General features: G+C 39.9%; 2 protein-coding genes across 2 annotated transcripts; both read right to left on the reverse strand.

The window, feature by feature from the left end:
- Positions 1-120: 120 nt before the first annotated feature.
- On the reverse strand, positions 121-1,652 carry LOC139941769 (neuromedin-U receptor 2-like). Its single transcript, XM_071938382.1, has 2 exons — positions 1,051-1,652; positions 121-772 (listed from the first exon to the last, which is right to left on the reverse strand). The coding sequence occupies exons 1-2, from the start codon at positions 1,650-1,652 to the stop codon at positions 121-123; spliced, it is 1,254 nt and encodes a 417-aa protein (XP_071794483.1).
- Positions 1,653-3,602: 1,950 nt separating this feature from the next.
- On the reverse strand, positions 3,603-17,326 carry LOC139942133 (uncharacterized). Its single transcript, XM_071938854.1, has 12 exons — positions 15,867-17,326; positions 15,199-15,263; positions 14,269-14,373; positions 13,448-13,537; positions 11,289-11,461; positions 10,552-10,747; positions 8,978-9,158; positions 7,070-7,252; positions 6,645-6,743; positions 5,877-6,221; positions 5,375-5,520; positions 3,603-4,942 (listed from the first exon to the last, which is right to left on the reverse strand). Exons 1-12 carry the CDS (start codon positions 17,278-17,280, stop codon positions 4,709-4,711), a joined length of 3,231 nt encoding a protein of 1,076 aa, XP_071794955.1. The 5' UTR covers positions 17,281-17,326; the 3' UTR covers positions 3,603-4,708.
- Positions 17,327-17,602: the final 276 nt, after the last annotated feature.

The following is a 17,602-nucleotide window of genomic DNA, read 5'->3' on the forward strand; positions in this document are numbered from 1 at the left end:
TAGCTGTATTATTGTTACAACAAACATGTACTCAATGCAATTGAAACATCCAGAGCCTATATCAAATTTTACGCGCGTAATCCAAACTTTAGCCGTTTAGCTTTTAACAAGACAACAATACTACTGATGGCTGGGTCGGCTGGGTGTGGCGTTCAAGTTGCTGATAGTTACAATTGTCGACTCCTTCTGTGTATTCGATCTGTTGTTATTCGTGGAAACTTGTCTGCTCCGTGAACCTTTCGGTGCGTTGATGAAACGAGACGACCTCTTCCTCCGTAACGCCTTCCCCGTCAAAATCCCTCCGAACACGGTGCGGAACTGGTCCACAAACACGGTATAGACGATGGGGTTAATGAGCGAGTTAACGGCACCGAACCAGTTGGCAATTAGCATCAAAGTGATACCATTCCTATCCGTCAGACCGAAGTAGATATAGTAGAGATTGACATAGAAATACAACGAGTAACAAATCGCGTATGAGAGTACAGAACAACTCAGCATTCGAAATGTCTTATGCACCGCGTCCGAGCACGCCTTAGGGACGACCACTCTCCTCCTTATAGACGATGGGTCTTCGGGTGTGGTTTTCCCCATCAGTTGGTCTCCTCCGATGTGCTTGCGGTTAATAAGATGTTTGAGGATCCGGACATAAAGGACCAGAGTGGTGAGGAAAGTTGAACCATAGACCAGGAGAAAGGCTGTAGCAGCGTAGATGTGAGAGTAGATCGGTTGCTTCTCAGGTTGGGCACTCAGGCAGTAAGTCACACCAAAACTGAGTTGAGGAAAATACAAAACTCTTAGATCTTGAAACAATTTCTTTAGATTCAGTGGCGTAGAGTGGAGGGGAACCCTTGTCCAATAGAGAACGAGAAAAAATGCAAAAATGAATGGCTCAGACTTAGAGCAAAACGGTAACGCGACTTTTTGGTTTATTATTGGATATGGACAGAAACAAATTATTAAAAAAAATAACTTACAGCTTTTCAAAACGTCACAGAACACAACAATTGAAAATGTTGACATCACTTGAGATGGAACACACAAACCTACCTCTCACCGGCCTGATTGATATAGTGGTCAGTCTGGATTTCTCCAAAAAGTGCCAACTGCCCAAGATGTGTGAGCACAGTGAATGACCAGAAGAAGAAGATGATGTTCCTAGCCCTGGTCCCTGCGTTCTCACCCAGAGACAGAGTTTGAAAAGGATGCATTACTGCACAGTACCTCTCCACACCAATAGCTAGCATCGTGAGAATAGAACAAGTCCCAAAGAAACTATTGACGAAGAAAGTTAGTCTACAGATCCCTGGTGTAAAAAAGTTCATGGCGAATTCACCTCGAACCAAGAACTGTAAAATGGCAAACGGGCACTCCATGACGACAACCATGAGATCGCAAACTGCTAGGTTCGCAACGTAAACATTGGTGTGTTGTGAGCGAAGTTCTGCGTGGCATGCAATTGCCATGAGGATAAAGATGTTGCCCAAAATGGCGGGCACCATAACGACGCCATAAGCCACCTTGAAGGCCGTGGTAACTCCATACTGGAAAACCAGTTCATGGGATAATGTTCCGGTTACTTGAGTCGGCATGACTGTCGAAACATTAGACGAAATGACATACTCAGTGAGCAAGATGTTTCCACTTGCCATAGTCGCAATCTCTGAATCACTGGCATCTAGAGATATTGTGTAATTGTCTTCCATCATAAAAACAAACAGATGATGTCTATCTCACGCAAAAAAAATGAACACACTTGACATTCCAGAAGCCTCACTGAGAATAAAGATTGTTTACAAATGAGTTAAAACATGATACTCTCTGAGGGTCATTTATAGCTGACGATGAAGCATGGATGAAGAAACAATCTCGATCAATGATTGATGACAAAACAAGTAACCAGTACAGTTTCCAGTTCAAACATATAACTCCTTCACTCACAACAAGCAATAACTTGTGGATCACAGAGGTGGTTTCGCCTCCCTCCGTTAACTTTCCCGCTCTCGGGTTTTCTGATCCATTAGGCGTCGATGCAACTTGAAGAAGAGCTAGCAGTGACAACTTATACATCCGTGATTACCAATGAGTCACTTAATAAGAGAGTGTGTTTGAGATTGCCATGCTCGCTCTCGCTGGCCAAAGACCAAAACGCATATCTCGGCACAAGGTGTAACGTTCTATTAGAGCGTGTGTCAATACACGGCTATAAAAAGAAGAATACATCTTTCGTAATTACTCACAAATTTAATGACCGAGAGCACTCTCTGGTAGGGTCGAAACGTCAAGCCATTAACTATTTTTGCATTAATTAATTACCAAAATCTTACTTGATAAGGAGCACAACATCTTAATTGATAAGGAGCACTGTAGCTAATAATGTATAACAGCAACGTTCCCCTTCTAAGGAATAAATGGTTTTAGAGAAAGGGGTTAAACAAATATTAATTAATTTGTGAAGCGGTTCTGTCAGATACTTTTCACAGATTGTGTTTTCCAATTACGGATTTTTCTTCCTGCAGGGACATAACCGCTTCAGATTTTCGGCGACATCTCGAAAAAAAAGAAAAAAAAAAGAAAACGTTATCCACTTTCAAAATGAAATGTTCACACTAGGTTGATAAATGGGTGATAGATGTCAAACGGCCTAAAAAAGTATTAGGAAAAACATCCGTTTTGTTTGACTCAACATTTCATTTGAATATTTTGAAATGTTCACAGCTGTTGGTTGTTTGAACTCCAAAAGCAATGATGTTGGGATTTTGCACGTCACTGTTTATTTAGATATGACAGATAACCGTACAAAATTGACCACTTTTAGAACATTTTAATAAATTGACGTCTCGAGAAACTGACAAGCAAGGCATGGCGTTGGTTGTGTTATAACTTCATGGCAACGATTGGACGAACTGCTGAGAAGCTTAAACATTCTCTTCAAACATTGTGGTTCAATGCGAACTAGAGCAGTTATTGGTTGCGACCTTGCAGGCGTTTGAATTTATCATGGACGAAATCATGAACTTGCATTACTAACACGATTGATGGTCTCCGATCTTTGATCCGTTGTGTGTTTTAAGCTGGTTGTGTACAATGACTTGCTCAGCTAATACATGTTCAATTCACATTTCTTTGAAAAAAAACAAAAAAACAAAAAAACCTTCACAATATTACAGAACTACATTGTAATGCACACAGATAACATTGGATCTGGAAGGGCCAATCTGATTAAAGGAGAAGCCTCCGTCCCAAATGAGCGATGTGGAATTGTTAATGATAGTGACAATAATTAGTGATGGTGACAAAAATCCGATTACAAATCAATGGGGGGGGGGGCGGGGTTAAAATACTGAAAATAGAAATCCGAGGTCTTTCATCCATGCTGTAAAATGTCACACTTTCTGAGAAATACTACAACTGCTAATTCTCCTTGGACAAAGCATTGGCACAACTGAGGCAAAAGTCAAACCTTGTGCTGTCGTCGCACTCGATGATGACAGTAATAAAACCCCAAGCAAAATTCCAATACCACCGAACAAATCAAATAAGACAAAGGTACAATGGTAAACGCAAGTGTTCTGTTGCATTTTGTATATACGATTAATGCACATGTTTATTACATCTTTCACAAAATAAATATTTGCTGACAAATAATACCGATACTTAAATACAATTACATTTTTAAGTCAATCTTTTATATGCTCTTTAAAGGCCATTTAATAATACAAATTTAAAATAACCCTCATTTATGATAGATAAGTTTTGTGAACGAAATGATATAGATGAATTCATTTAAAAAATCAGAATTTTGATTTCAACAAAAAGAGCTGTATTTTTTAAATGAATAACATAGTAATGGTTAATAAATTAAATCGTCTGCTTTTGAATTTGTAATTCAAATTTCATTAAAAAAAATGTCATAAAGCTGCTAAGCAGATAAAGTTGCTTAACAGATAAAACTGCTAAGCAGATAAACTTGTTAAATAAAATTAATTTTCTTAGCAAAAAATAGCAGAGAGCCAGCCACGAGCAGTGTGGACTTGATGGTACTTTGGTTTTCTGTGCTTAAACATATTCTGTTCCAACCACAGCTTCATGAATTTGGTGTCTGGTGTTAACTTTGCTCTGATTTAACTGACCCCAATTTTATAGAGCTGCTTCAGCACACAACTTATCACAAAATAATTGCGCTAATAAAATGTAGTGGAAGTGTGACTGGTTTCCTGCTAATTTTTGCAGAAAAATCGCTTAGACATATCCTCTGCTTAACAGCTTTAGGAAACTTGGCCTCTGGATTATAATTGACTCATTTCTTTAGTCAAAACATTTTCACCCTATAGCCTGAAATTAAATGTTGTTGACACAAACAATCAGTGTGCTATATTTTCCAATGGGCGACTTTTTGGGACACTAGGTGGCAGCTGACTAACTAGGTAAATCCATTCTTCTCGGTAATGTGCACATGCTCACAACTATGTAAACAATGAAAATTTACCTGCTAGGTCTGCTGCCACCTAGTAATCCAAAATCTCCCGCAGGTTGCATAAAGAATGAACCAGGCTTTCCAAAGCAGTAAATTTGATATTTCCCGACACATTTAAAGCTAGAACCCACATTATGCACAAAAGTAAAATTTTCGAGAAAACAAAATTAGGGGAATTGTGAGAAGCACCTATAGAGAGCCAAATTCTAGCACGCCCAAGAATATTTATTTCTATTCTAAGTCTTGTAGATTAATTGTACTTTCTCGGAACCCACCAATAGACGACTCCGTCTCATGGTCAGACTGTAGGAAGTCTACTCCACTAGATGACGAACAGTGAGAGTGACAAGTCGGATCAGTAACAGGCAAGATGGTAGACACATTGAGGTCACCTGATGAGGGGTCAGGAGTCGTGGGATGAGAGGTCAACTGGAAGGCTAGTTCACTCTCGTCTGGGGGGTCGTCCTGAAGGAGGGAATAACATAGAATGGCGGGAAATTGTCATTAGGCCAAACAACAGTTTTGAATGAAAACAAACACATTTTGGCCACAATCCAACCCTTATTTGTTTTCAGTGTAATAAAACACTGGAATGGGATTTAATGACAACTTCTCAACTTGCCCTATAGGCTGCTAAAAACAGTGCAGTCTGTTTGACTATTAATATTAAACTGGTTGTGATCGCTACCATCTAATACCTTAGAAAGATACATTCATGATAACACATGTTGAAAATCTGGGCTACTAAAACTTCCTGGGGGCAAGTTAAAAGCACAGGTTACTAGCCTGGTGTGCTACTTTACGAAAGCTTCAGCCCAAGGCCTGATTTAGTATTCTTTATCCCCGATGCAAATAATTTCTTCTATTGAAACAAAGTTGAAAAGCTATGTTTCTAACCTGTAGAAGCTGTGTCTGTACATAGCGTGTTCCTGTTGCAGGATCACGTAGTGTTAACGATGCACTGGTTGTCATACTGAAGCTGGTTGGAATGTAGGAGGATGAGAGAGAACCATCCGTCTCAGATTCACCACTCTCAGAATTTCCTGCTCGGGAGAAGAAGAAAATAAAATGAGTTTCAATTTCCACAAACTTAAAACCTGCTGTTCAAACTTTCCTTGGTAGAAATATATGGGGTGGGGGGCTTTTTCAAACCTTAGTTTGGGCTCTGGAGCAGTGTACATTTTACGGTGTATCCAACATCAACCAGAGCCCAGAGCTGATGCTGGACCAATTACAAGTGCATGTCACACTTGCAAAAATATAAAAACTGCACCACTGCACGAATATGTGCTAAGAATTTAAACGTATCATTACCTATGTAGTAATAAAAATGTCTACATAGTGTTGTTACAGAAATGCAAAAATCAGTGAGAAAGTTTATATGAATGTAAGTCCTTACTTGTACTTCTCCATTTCTTGCCACCTGGTCGATACATAAAGTCCGTCCTAGCAGACCCACTCCAGTTCTCATGGTGTAAACCACCAGTGGCCCCAGCAGCACCACTTGACGAGGCAGCACCACTTGAAGAAGCGACCCCTTCCTGTCGAGCAGGAGAGTTGATAAAGTTCACTGGTGCCCCAGAGGCATCAACTATCAACCCAACACTGGTGTACGGTGTTGGGATGTTGGAGTTACTTTGATTGCTTGAGGTATTTGTTGTGGTATCCGATTTCAGGGTGATAGGAGAGCTTTGATTGGCGGTGTTGCTGTTGGAGCTGTCATCGGATTGAGTTATCCTGACCACTGAAAGTTTAATCGAAGAAGAGTTATAATATCAGTTAAGTATATTGCAGTAAATGATTTATATACTGGGGCGGGGGGGGGGGGGGGGGGCGGATAATCACCCCAGTTACTTTCTTTGCTTCATTCACATGTATTTCTGCACTTGTAATGTTATATTAATTATAGTGAAACCGATTAATAATAGTGGCTTCTTATAAAGAACTCATATCCGTCACTCAGGGACACCCAAGGCGCTTCAACATTCAGTATATTTATGCGAGGTATTGTGGAGCTACATTTCCGAAGTATGAGAAAATCTACCTTTATAACAAAGTATCTAGGCATACAATATCTTCATTAATGACAAAAGGAAAGCCATTGAAAAATCACAAGCCAATGAAATTTACAAGTAGAGGTCGAGTCTTGAAGGCTGCTCAAGTTTACCTTTTGGGGTTTGTAGAATGCCAGGGTCTGTCATGGCGTCAACCATTGCTTGGGGGTTCTCAGTTGGAATGTAGACTAGCTCCGACTCATTACTTGAACCTATCATAAACAACAACATCGTTTACAAATCAACAAGGAAAGGTTACGTTTTAGTTAGACCATACAAAAATTTTGTTTACAACAAAATACAAAATGACTATGGGATAGTTAACACCACTTCTCTCAAATTGCCCTCTTGGTTACTAAAACTGTGCAACCTACTTGCTGATAAAGCCAATTTTTCTTCCCTTTTTTCAGATGTGAATAATAGGTATTTTTTGAGTGTGTGAAGTTGGACCCTGGGGGCAAGCGAAACACAGTTTACTAGCCCGGTGGTCTGTTTTACAAAAGTTTTTAGCACAACACCCGTCACCAATAACACTTACTTGGGAGCATGACACTGTGCACAGTCAGTATATGTTTCTTCAATCCATCCTTAGTGGAGTAACTCAAGTCACAGTCATCCATTGGGCAGGTGAATTGTGGTTTCTGCTTAGCAGTGTATCCCTCCTTATGACGTTTGACATGCATGTACAGGCTACTCCGCGAGGCAAAGCGGGCATTGCAATCTAGATAACAAATAATTGGTTTTTAAGAAATTAAACTACGATTTTGGGGGTTGAACAAAGAATTGACAAAGGATTAACAGGCCGGCGCTCTACCAACTGAGCTATCTAGCCCTATACGTATTGGAGGTCTCCCTATTTTGTCAACATCTTTGTTCGGGGGAAATTAAACTATGATCCACTTCTTTTCTGAATGATACTTCATAGCAAAGGATAAGATATTCCTAAAGTTAAGAACACATAGCTAGGCCTGTTTGTTCAGATAATTTCATTAAAAAAAAAACATTATTTACACATAAATAAGAATAATAATAGCATTAATAATAATAATGATAATAAAAGTTAATTTTTAAATATTGTTTTTCACGCTCGAAGGGCGTCCCAAAGTGCTTCACATTCAATACCCCTGGTCACTGAGCCTTAAGTCATTCTTTAAACCATCTCAGCTCCCTGGGGAGTATACAGCCTTGTGCAACAAATACACTACCCGGCTAAATCAATCACAAGAACCATCTCTGCACTCACAGGTACCCAGTTACCCCTGGGTGGAGAGAAGCTTATGGTTAAAGTGTCTTGCTCAAGGACACAAGTGTCACAAACCCACACTCTGCTGATCAAACACCAGAGCTTGAATCTGGTGCTTTTAACAGCCCGGCCAAAAAGCTCAATAAACATTTCAACAAATTTAAATCAACAAAAATAAAAATACTATTTTAAATAGGTAGGTTGTGTACCACTTTTTTAAATAAAAAGTTCAAAGTGTTACACAAAATACAGAAGAAATACAGGAATAATTTTTCAAGACACTCCTTAAAAATAGAAAAGAATTCTGTGATATTGCTAGGCAGAGAGTCCCAGCTACTGTAGAAAAAATAGACAACAATTATCTATAAGTCCATCAACTTATTTATAATACATTCATCAATGTCAAATAAGTATACAAACAGTAAATACACAAAAACACAGGAGGGAAACACAAATAAATTGTAAATCCAATATAAGTTAAAATAACAGTGCATTTTTGATACAGAAAAAGTGCACACGTTCTACATCTAATAATAATAATTCATAATGAAGCGCCTTGTAATGATTCACAACGGTGAGCTTACAAACTTTGTGCTTAGCAAAGACTACCAGGAAACCAGTCAGAAGTAGTGCATGTGACATTCTATTTTGGCTGGTAACCTTATTCCGGTAAGCATAATTTTGTTGTGCTTGGCTACTTTTTGTGCTTTAAGCAGCTCTATTAAATTAGGCCAAGATCTTGAGCCTGCAGTCGATTTCACGAAACGCTAGGATCAATCCTATCTCGAGTTAGGACGAGTAACCCGTCCTAACTTAGGATGAGTTCAATGCGTCCTACGCTTTTGGATACGGAACTGAACCCGTCCTAAGATTAATCCTAAGTTAGGAAGAGTTTGGTGAAATCGACGGCTGGTGCTTTAGAATACTCTGCCACACCACTTTTAAAAAAATGTAACTAAGAGAGGTTTGCGGCAACACCATGTGAAAATCTCTTTTGAGTAGTGTTGGTTCTGAAAAGAACCGGTTGAAGAGTCAGTCGACCCGAGGTCAACTCCTCAGTGGTTAATGAGAGAGTTGTTAATCACTGGTTCTTTATTAGAACCAACAGTTTTCAAAAGATATATGTACCTGGTGTTACTGCAAACCTCTCTTTAGTTGTACTTATTTGACTCAATGTATCGCTGAAGCTACTTTTATATTTACCTTTCTCAGGGCAGGCAAATGGTTTCTCACCGGTGTGAGTTTTCAGATGAGTCTTGAGATGTTCCAAACGAGTAAAGAGTTTTTGGCATCCAGGACGGTCACACATGTGTTTCCTGTCTCCCGTGTGTTGAACCATATGACGACTCAGCTTTTGTATACAGGTAAATGCCCATGTACAACCCTGGAAATATGCAATATGATATGACATGAGTAAATTGTAATCTAAAAGCTGCAGGAGTTTTTCTCTTCAAAAATATTGATAGTGGCACAAATACTTTTTGAAGATGCCAGGCAGAAATATGTAAATATCTCTGGGTATTTTGTTAAATCCATTTTGATGTCATATTCCTTTCATCATCAACAAATAAATTGATTGAAATACTTTAACTTGGAGGAAAGTTATGACAAACTTACAATTGGCATAATTACACTCCCTTATTTTAAGCGGGCAAACAACATTGGCAATTAGTAAGACCAGTATCAGCTCTTTATGTGATCCAACATATACATGGAAATAAAAAAACAGTGAAAATTTCAGCTCAATTGGTCATCGGAGAAACAAGTGCAAAAACCTTTATTATTTCACAGTATTCAATTGATTATTTTGGTACAAGCCTCATGCAACCACTGTGACCATTTTTGTACAAGCGGCTTGTGGCCACTATGGGCATTTTTGTACAAGCGGCTTGTGGCCACTATGGGCATTTTTGTACAAGCGGCTTGTGGCCACTATGGGCATTTTTGTACAAGCGGCTTGTGGCCACTATGGCCATTTTTGTACAAGCGGCTTGTGGCCACTATGGCCATTTTTGTACAAGCCGCTTGTGGCCACTATGGGCATTTTTTGTACAAGCGGCTTGTGGCCACTATGGGCATTTTTGTACAAGCCGCTTGTGGCCACTATGGGCATTTTTTGTACAAGCGGCTTGTGGCCACTATGGCCATTTTTGTACAAGCCGCTTGTGGCCACTATGGGCATTTTTGTACAAGCGGCTTGTGGCCACTATGGGCATTTTTGTACAAGCCGCTTGTGGCCACTATGGGCATTTTTGTACAAGCGGCTTGTGGCCACTATGGGCATTTTTGTACAAGCCGCTTGTGGCCACTATGGGCATTTTTGTACAAGTGGCTTGTGGCCACTATGGGCATTTTTGTACAAGCGGCTTGTGGCCACTATGGGCATTTTTGTACAAGCGGCTTGTGGCCACTATGGGAATTTTTTGTACAAGCGGCTTGTGGCCACTATGAGCATTTTTGTACAAGCGGCTTGTGGCCACTATGAGCATTTTTGTACAAGCGGCTTGTAGCCACTATGGGCATTTTTGTACAAGCGGCTTGTGGCCACTATGGGCATTTTTGTGCAAGCGGCTTGTGGCCACTATGGGCATTTTTGTACAAGCGGCTTGTGGCCACTATGGACATTTTTGTACAAGCTGCTTGTGGCCACTATGGGCATTTTTGTACAAGTGGCTTGCAACTGCTATGGTCTCTGATGGGTTGAAGCCAAGATGCCTATATTTTTTCCACTACTATTCCATTTATTCTAGTCCTGAGAGTTTCCATACGAAACCTACCTCTGCTGTACATTTGAAAGGTCTCTCCCCAGTGTGTGACCTCATATGAAGCTTGAGCCGACACGCTTTGTTGTAGATTTTATTACATCCTTCAACGAGGCAAGGAAATGAAGTCTCATTCCGTTCGTGGATACGTAAGTGGGATCCCATACCACATGTTGTGGTAAAGGATTTATTGCAGCCAGGATATGCACACCTGATTAAGGGAAGAATAAATATTATTTACTTCATGTTTTCAAAAAGAGCATTTTAAAAACACAAAGCACTCAGACCCTTTTTAAAAGGAATATGCAGGGGTCAATTGTCCTAAGAACACAACGCTGTCAGGTCCACATCACGTGAACGCAGCTCTCTGCTTCACACAAGCACATTGTCAGGTTAAAACTGCCATAGGCTAGAAAACACTTTTCAACTTGCTCTGTGGGCTACTAAAAACTGTGCGGCATACTTTGATTGAAATACTCATATTTATTCCTTTTCAGATATATGAATACTAAATTTCTAAAAATGTTTTGTTTTATTTTGAGTGTGTGAATGAACTTAATTTTTCCATAAAACTGGTTGTAATTCAATAACGCATCATAAAGATACATATAATGTTAAAAATCTTGGCTATTAAAACTTTAGGGGGCACATACATTGTAAACCTAAGTTTACTAGCCCGATGAGCTACTTTACAAAAAGCTCAAGCGGAAGGCCTGAATGTCAATTATTATCATTAAAAAAAACTTGCTTACTTGATCCGTCGCTCGGGAAAGTGTACGCGAAGATGATTCTTGAGTTTAATCATTGTAGGGAAAGACAAGTTGCAGTCTTTGACGTCACAGACGAATAACTCCGTCCGTTCATGTCTCTTTCTGTGCATCTTCAGGTTGTAGATGGTAGAGAAAGGAGCGTTGCATTGATCACACTGTCAACAAAGAAAGAAAAACAACATTTTGATTTTGTCACACCGACAACAAACAAAGAAAAGCAAATATTTGTGCTTGGTCTTAAAGGGAAGGTATTGACCCCTTGCACACGCGTCACATGCGGCGACTGATGCAAGGCTCACCATGTTGGTGGGCAATTAGGTTTACGTGTATTAATACATGTCGCCTAAAATGCACACTTCACTGCATAACGCACGGCATAGAGTTATATATGAAAACGCACAGTGAAATTGCCCACCAGTATGGCGCATTCAAGATTTTTCTGATGATGACGTCAGGTGAAATGGGTAAATACATTTGGTAACCACTCTTTAAATCAATGGCAAATTTTTCGCTCAAAGCTTACAGCAGCTTTCGGTAGTGTAAGGCATTTTGAAAAAACATTTCACTTTAAAGTAATGTGGCTATATAAAAACATTTAAGTTTATATGCCCCAAAATTTGTATCTGAGAAGCGTAGATTGTGTTACTCATCCTGCTTGGACTATATGCAGTGGCGTAACCAGAGGGGGGCAGGGGGGGCCGGCGCCCCCCCGCTCAGAACCCTTGCCCCCCCCCCTCTTGCCCCCCCATATGAAATCAGAGATAAGTATATTCTTATACATAGGGCTTATATATAAATCGTTTAAGGCTGCATAAAATGCTGTCGTAAAAAGGAAAACTTTTACTCATATCAGTAGGCCCTATGTGGACTATAACATGAAAAATGCGTGGAAACGCGCGCGCGATCGTATTGGCGGTAAATGTTTGTTGTGGTTTTGCGGTTACAGAGAGTGCAGGATGTGACAAAGTTCTGTTAAATACGTGGTGGTCTGAACGCAGACCAATAGCTCCGTAAACACAAAGTCAGATCATGGAGGTAGAAATTTCTACCTCCATGGTCAGATGCACTACAGAGAAATTTACAACAGCAAACAATGGCCAGCGAAAAAGGTTGCTTAGACCATTTCTTCTCCTTTGAAGCAAGCGGTGCAATTGAGAGGTAGGCCTATTTTAAATATCCGTTTCATAACTAAAATGTGATTATTAAACACCCACAATTTCGATCCTGTATTTTTTTTACTTGTTACAATAAGGCCGAGTAAAAAAAAGAAACATGTTTAGTGTCTGGGTTTCTCAAAAAAAAGGAAGGAGGAGGGGCTTTTTATTTTTTATTTCAAGATGGCCGCCATGAATGTCAAATATCAACTGTTTTTTCTGCTGCTGAAATACACAAAACATTAATGAAACAGTTTGGTCAAGGCATTCAGACAAGACATTCAGATTTTTTTTTTTTGCTGAGATCATTTAAAATAACCCTTTTTCAAAACAAAAACAAAAAAAATTTGCATAAAAAAAAATTAAGAAAAAAAAGAGGTGTCCTGTAAAAAGGAAGCGGGCGGGGACGCTAAACACTTCTATTTTTCTATTTTTAATTGGCCTAATATTATTATGTTTTGGGTATTTACACACCCACAAAGCCTAGTTGAGAATGCCGTGTACAACTCTAAGTTGGTACTTGGTGACCACAGTTGGTAATTTAATCCTTTTATACAGTCAAAAAGTTTTATCTTATACAAAATGACAAGTTCTCTAAGATGTTGTTGTTTTCGCAATCTTTTGTTACCTGCTGACTATGTAGACTGTTTTAGAACTGCATTGGTGTGTATCAACTATATATCAGTTAACACATTTAATAATAATCTTGCACTTCTTTGGCCCCCCCAAATTTAATCTTTGCCCCCACTTGCCCCACCAAATGAAAATGTCTAGTTACGCCGCTGACTATATGTATTCGCTCAGGATTTTCGATGATATCTCAAAAACGCCAATGAACTTTTCACATGTCAGTTTTAATTTATCTACAACTATATTTGGATTAAAACCGAAGGTGTAATTTGCCTTTAAATGATTCAATCTCAACTTACTATTTAAAACAGTGACTGGTGTATGACTCACTAATTGAATTTAAATTCTTTTACTTACATGAAATGGTCGTTCACCCCCGTGGCCTGCAAGATGTCGCCGAAGTTTGTATAAGGTTGGGAAAGTCCAATCACATCCATCTACAGTACACTGCAACAAGAAACTAAACTTGGTCAACACATTGTATCAAACTATCACAAAAAGCTACAGCAGACCTGAAGTCCAATCACATCCATCTACAGTACACTGCAACAAGAAACTAAACTTGGTCAATATATTGTATCAAACTATCACAAAAAGCTACAGCAGACCTGGAATTTCATCTTTGAGAGGGCAATGCCATTTTGATTTTGCAAAGGGCAGCTCTATTGGAAAATCATAAAGTCTATGGGAAACTTTTGAAGAGGCACAAAGGCCAAGACCAGGAGCCACAGAGGCCATTCCCTCCCTGTAGTTCCAGGCCTGCAATCAAATGTAAAATCAAAATCAAAATCAAAACAGGTTTTTTTTACTGAGTATTTTGTAGGAATTCTTGAAAAAAAAATTAACAAATATTTTGTCAGCAACTGTTACTATGTTCATTGCTTGGGAGTGTAAAAACAAAATGACCTTTTTCACTTTTACCGGGGTCCAATTTCATAAAGCCATTCTAGCATAAAATACTGTTCATAGAAAATGTCTTTGCTAAGCAAAAAGTGAGTGTGGCACCAGTGGCATCATGTAAACTTGATGGAGTGTTGGCTGTTTACCCGTTTCTGCTAAGCAAGATTTGTCTGTGCTTAGCAGTTCTTTATGAAATTTGGCATAGACCCTTTGTTTGTTTATTTCAATTGGGTTGCATTTCGATGGTTTTAGAAGGATGGTGGTTAGGAATAAATTACCTTATGTGGCCTATCGTCAGCATGGATTAATTGATGAAGTTTTAATTTCTTCTTGGTTGTGAAGATCTCATTGCATCCTTCAAATGTACAGCACATCACCTTTTCCTTTTAAAACAAAACAGTGAAGAGGAGTTGACGCCATTGACGATAATAAGATACAGGAACAACAGAGTAGGCAATAAGGTCTTAATAAGTAAAACGCAGAGTAAAGGTGAGCCACGTCTAAACAATCTAGTTATCAACTTGTAAAGATTTGTTTTCTTTGTTTTTAAACTAATAACTGAAAGATTTTAAAAAGTGGTGACTGTCTTAAATGGCCATTTAAAACGTTAATAGACATGCGGTAAATGACCTCAGCTTTGGTTTGGTCTTTAACCCATAGCCACAGGTCAACCCTGCCAGATTTAAATGGCTGTCGAAGACCTTGTCGCCTACCCTTTCATTTCCTTGTTCAAAACCAAACTGGTGGATAATAATTTGAATGGTCAGACTGTAGGAAGGTCAAATATGCACGCCAAAACAAGGTACTTCCTGCCAAAACTTAAAACTTGGTTTATTTAGTCATCAAATAGATGAGAAAACCTTTCAGATAACAACAGTTATTTAGGCCTACAAAAAAACATTGATGATTCTCAACATACAGAATGTTTAAGACATAACCACATTAATCACACGGCCAAATGGTTGTCATGGTTATAAATAAAACATTCTGGAGGGCAAAACTAAGACCTTTATCATGGTGTGGCCATCTTGATTTTTCTCCAATTTGAACCATTGTAACCAAACTGAGGCTGGAAGAAAAATTGTCTTGTTCCTTTCTTAGCAGTGGATTTCTGCTTTTGGATACAAATAACATGAACAAGATGAAGGCAGCATGATAAAGGTCTATTGCTCCTGGTATTAATGCAATTTGGCAAACTTGGATCTTACATCTTTGACATTCCGTTTGTTCCGGAGGTAACCTGTTGTGTAGTTCTCAGATGCATCACCAGATTCTGAAAAAAGGAACAAAATACAAGGTGACATTTAAAAGAGTGTAACTTTTGAACCATTTTCTTGCTTCAATAAATACTGTTTTTGTTTGAACAAACACAAAATGACTAGTGTGGGACTTGAACCTCTGGCCTCCGGATTAACATCCAGAAACTAACTGAGCTGTTAAGCCCCAATATTGGTCGTCGCCCTAATTTGTCAATATCAACAAACAATGTGACAAAAGACCTTTCCAAGCAAAGAACCTAATTATCATAGGCGTGCATGATGTATGGAATTGGTAATTGCCGAATTTTAGTTTACTGGAAAAAAACTGTGTTTTATTCTTGTGTTTCAATCACTACGCCTGGCCCTGGGTTATGCATTACTTATTTACTTTCAAGCTAACATGAACAAGTTATGTAGAATTGACTTGGGTGCGAAGTGACTTGGGTATGAAGTGACTGACATTCACTGTGTTTTAAGCCAAGAGTAAATACAACTCTGCTATAAGGGAATTGTTTTTGGGGTGGGTTAGTGGGTGGTAAATCCCTCCCTTTGCAACATATCGGGCATGCATGGTATAGAGAAACTAACGAACGACGTTAACAGTTTCATTGCTGTACCTAATTCAGTCTTTATTAGCCGAGCCGTTGCAGATTCTGTTTCTAAGCTTGGGACTACTTGAGTGTTCAAAGTAACAGTTGCGTTGTCTCCACCTCCATCAACGACACCTGCAACTCCTGTTGAACCATCTGCAGATAGAATATTTCCGCTAACTAATCCAGCCACTGGGACTGCAGACTGCTGCTCAACAACCCAGTGACTACCAATCTGCAGCGAGGGTAACTCCCCATTAAGCGATATAGTCCCGATGGGGGCTGTTGCTACAGATTCAGCATCCACAGTGACGCGGAATCGCTGGGTGGCGCCAGTGTTTCGGTCTCGGCTTGTTATCACGTACATGATGGGTTGACCAAGCGAAGTACCGCTGACTGGGATTGTTGCTACGTTAAGTTCCAACTGACCAGGATTCAAAATGCTCACAGCATGCGGATCGATGATCGTGGGTATTGTGACGGTAGAATTTGACAGTGGTGCCGTCATGCTCAACTCTGACGTCGGTTCATCACAGACGACAGTCTTGTGGACAATCTCAGAAGTTGATGGTTCAAGACAAACGGTGGAAGGAGATGGAATACTTGTGACCAGTTCTCCTGGAGACATATTCACTCCTGGAATAACATTCACGATCCCCGCATTTTCTGGAAGACCGACCAAGTTCAAATCGCGAACATTAAAACCGCTGCCATCCCCCAAATCGAGGACCGACGCCCCTCCCCCTCCTCCTGCAGCAGACATGGTGGCCAATGTAGTTGCAAGTCTCTGGTGATTGCTACCGCCACCCACTTCAGGATCCATCATCTTAGATGTGTTCACACCCAGAGAGTCTATTTTAGGGGAGTTGGACTTGGAAGAAAGTAGCATTGGAACTGTATCGTGGTGCTGCACAATTGCAACCGGTATCGGTAGCGCCATGGAGGCCACTACTTCCGGGTTGTGTTCATCCGCTGTGTGGTTCAAATTCACGGGGCTATCTCTTTCATCATGCCCCCGGACTCCGCGCAAGTGCAAGTCACTGTCTAGCGGCAAAATTACAGCGTTCTGACCCTCTAAAAAAGAGGATTCCAAAGCAACATTCACGGCGGTGTGTGAACTGTTGCTGTCATCGTCATTCCCTTCGCCGACGAACATAAGAATGTCATCGGGAAGTCTGTCCACACAATTCTTCTGGCACGACAAATTATGTGCAACTTTTCCCCGTTCGTCGCTGTCTTCACTGCCGCCATCTTGATTTGAGAGATCCCCACTAGCAACTCCAGCCAATATCACAGGAAAACTGTCTTGATTATGATTACGATTCACCAACTCCGGAGTTATTTTCAAGTCCTTGGAACCCAGGGAGTTTGCGGGAGAATTTGTGAGATGCCCAAATGTTGGTAGAGGCCCCTGGTCTGCGAATATTGGATTCCCGTTCATTGCGATTCACACGGGTTTCTACCGATAAAAGAGAGGGGCTCTCTGGCTAAATCTCCTGTGTAAATGAATGGTGTGTAAATGAATGGTGAAAATGGCAGAATGTGACGTCACGATTTTACCGAACAGCCGCAGGGGAAATGAAAATCAGACGACTGTTTTATTAGGCAATGCTGCATTGTATGCGCCTCCCAGAAACTTTATATAGATCCGGCTATCACTTAATACCTTTCCAAGTTCTGGTAAAACTTCATATCATTTTAATCGAGAATTTTCCAACGCTTTTTAAAAATGAAACGAGTCTATGAGGAATTATACCCATAGT

This window comes from Asterias amurensis, chromosome 9, assembly GCF_032118995.1.
Source record: "Asterias amurensis chromosome 9, ASM3211899v1".
Classification (NCBI taxonomy): Eukaryota; Metazoa; Echinodermata; class Asteroidea; order Forcipulatida; family Asteriidae; genus Asterias; species Asterias amurensis.

Excerpts from the sequence above, each read along its gene's own strand:
- LOC139941769 (XM_071938382.1), bottom strand. The coding sequence starts at position 1,652 with ATGGCAAGTGGAAACATCTTGCTCACTGAGTATGTCATTTCGTCTAAT. Across the intron at positions 773-1,050 it reads ATCAATCAGGCCGGTGAGAG|TTTTGGTGTGACTTACTGCC; the intron begins GTAGGTTTGTGT and ends TCCTCAACTCAG.
- LOC139942133 (XM_071938854.1), bottom strand. The coding sequence starts at position 17,280 with ATGAACGGGAATCCAATATTCGCAGACCAGGGGCCTCTACCAACATTT. Across the intron at positions 11,462-13,447 it reads GGGGTGAACGACCATTTCAT|TGTGATCAATGCAACGCTCC; the intron begins GTAAGTAAAAGA and ends CTTTGTTGACAG. Across the intron at positions 5,521-5,876 it reads CAAGAAATGGAGAAGTACAA|GAAATTCTGAGAGTGGTGAA; the intron begins GTAAGGACTTAC and ends TCTCCCGAGCAG.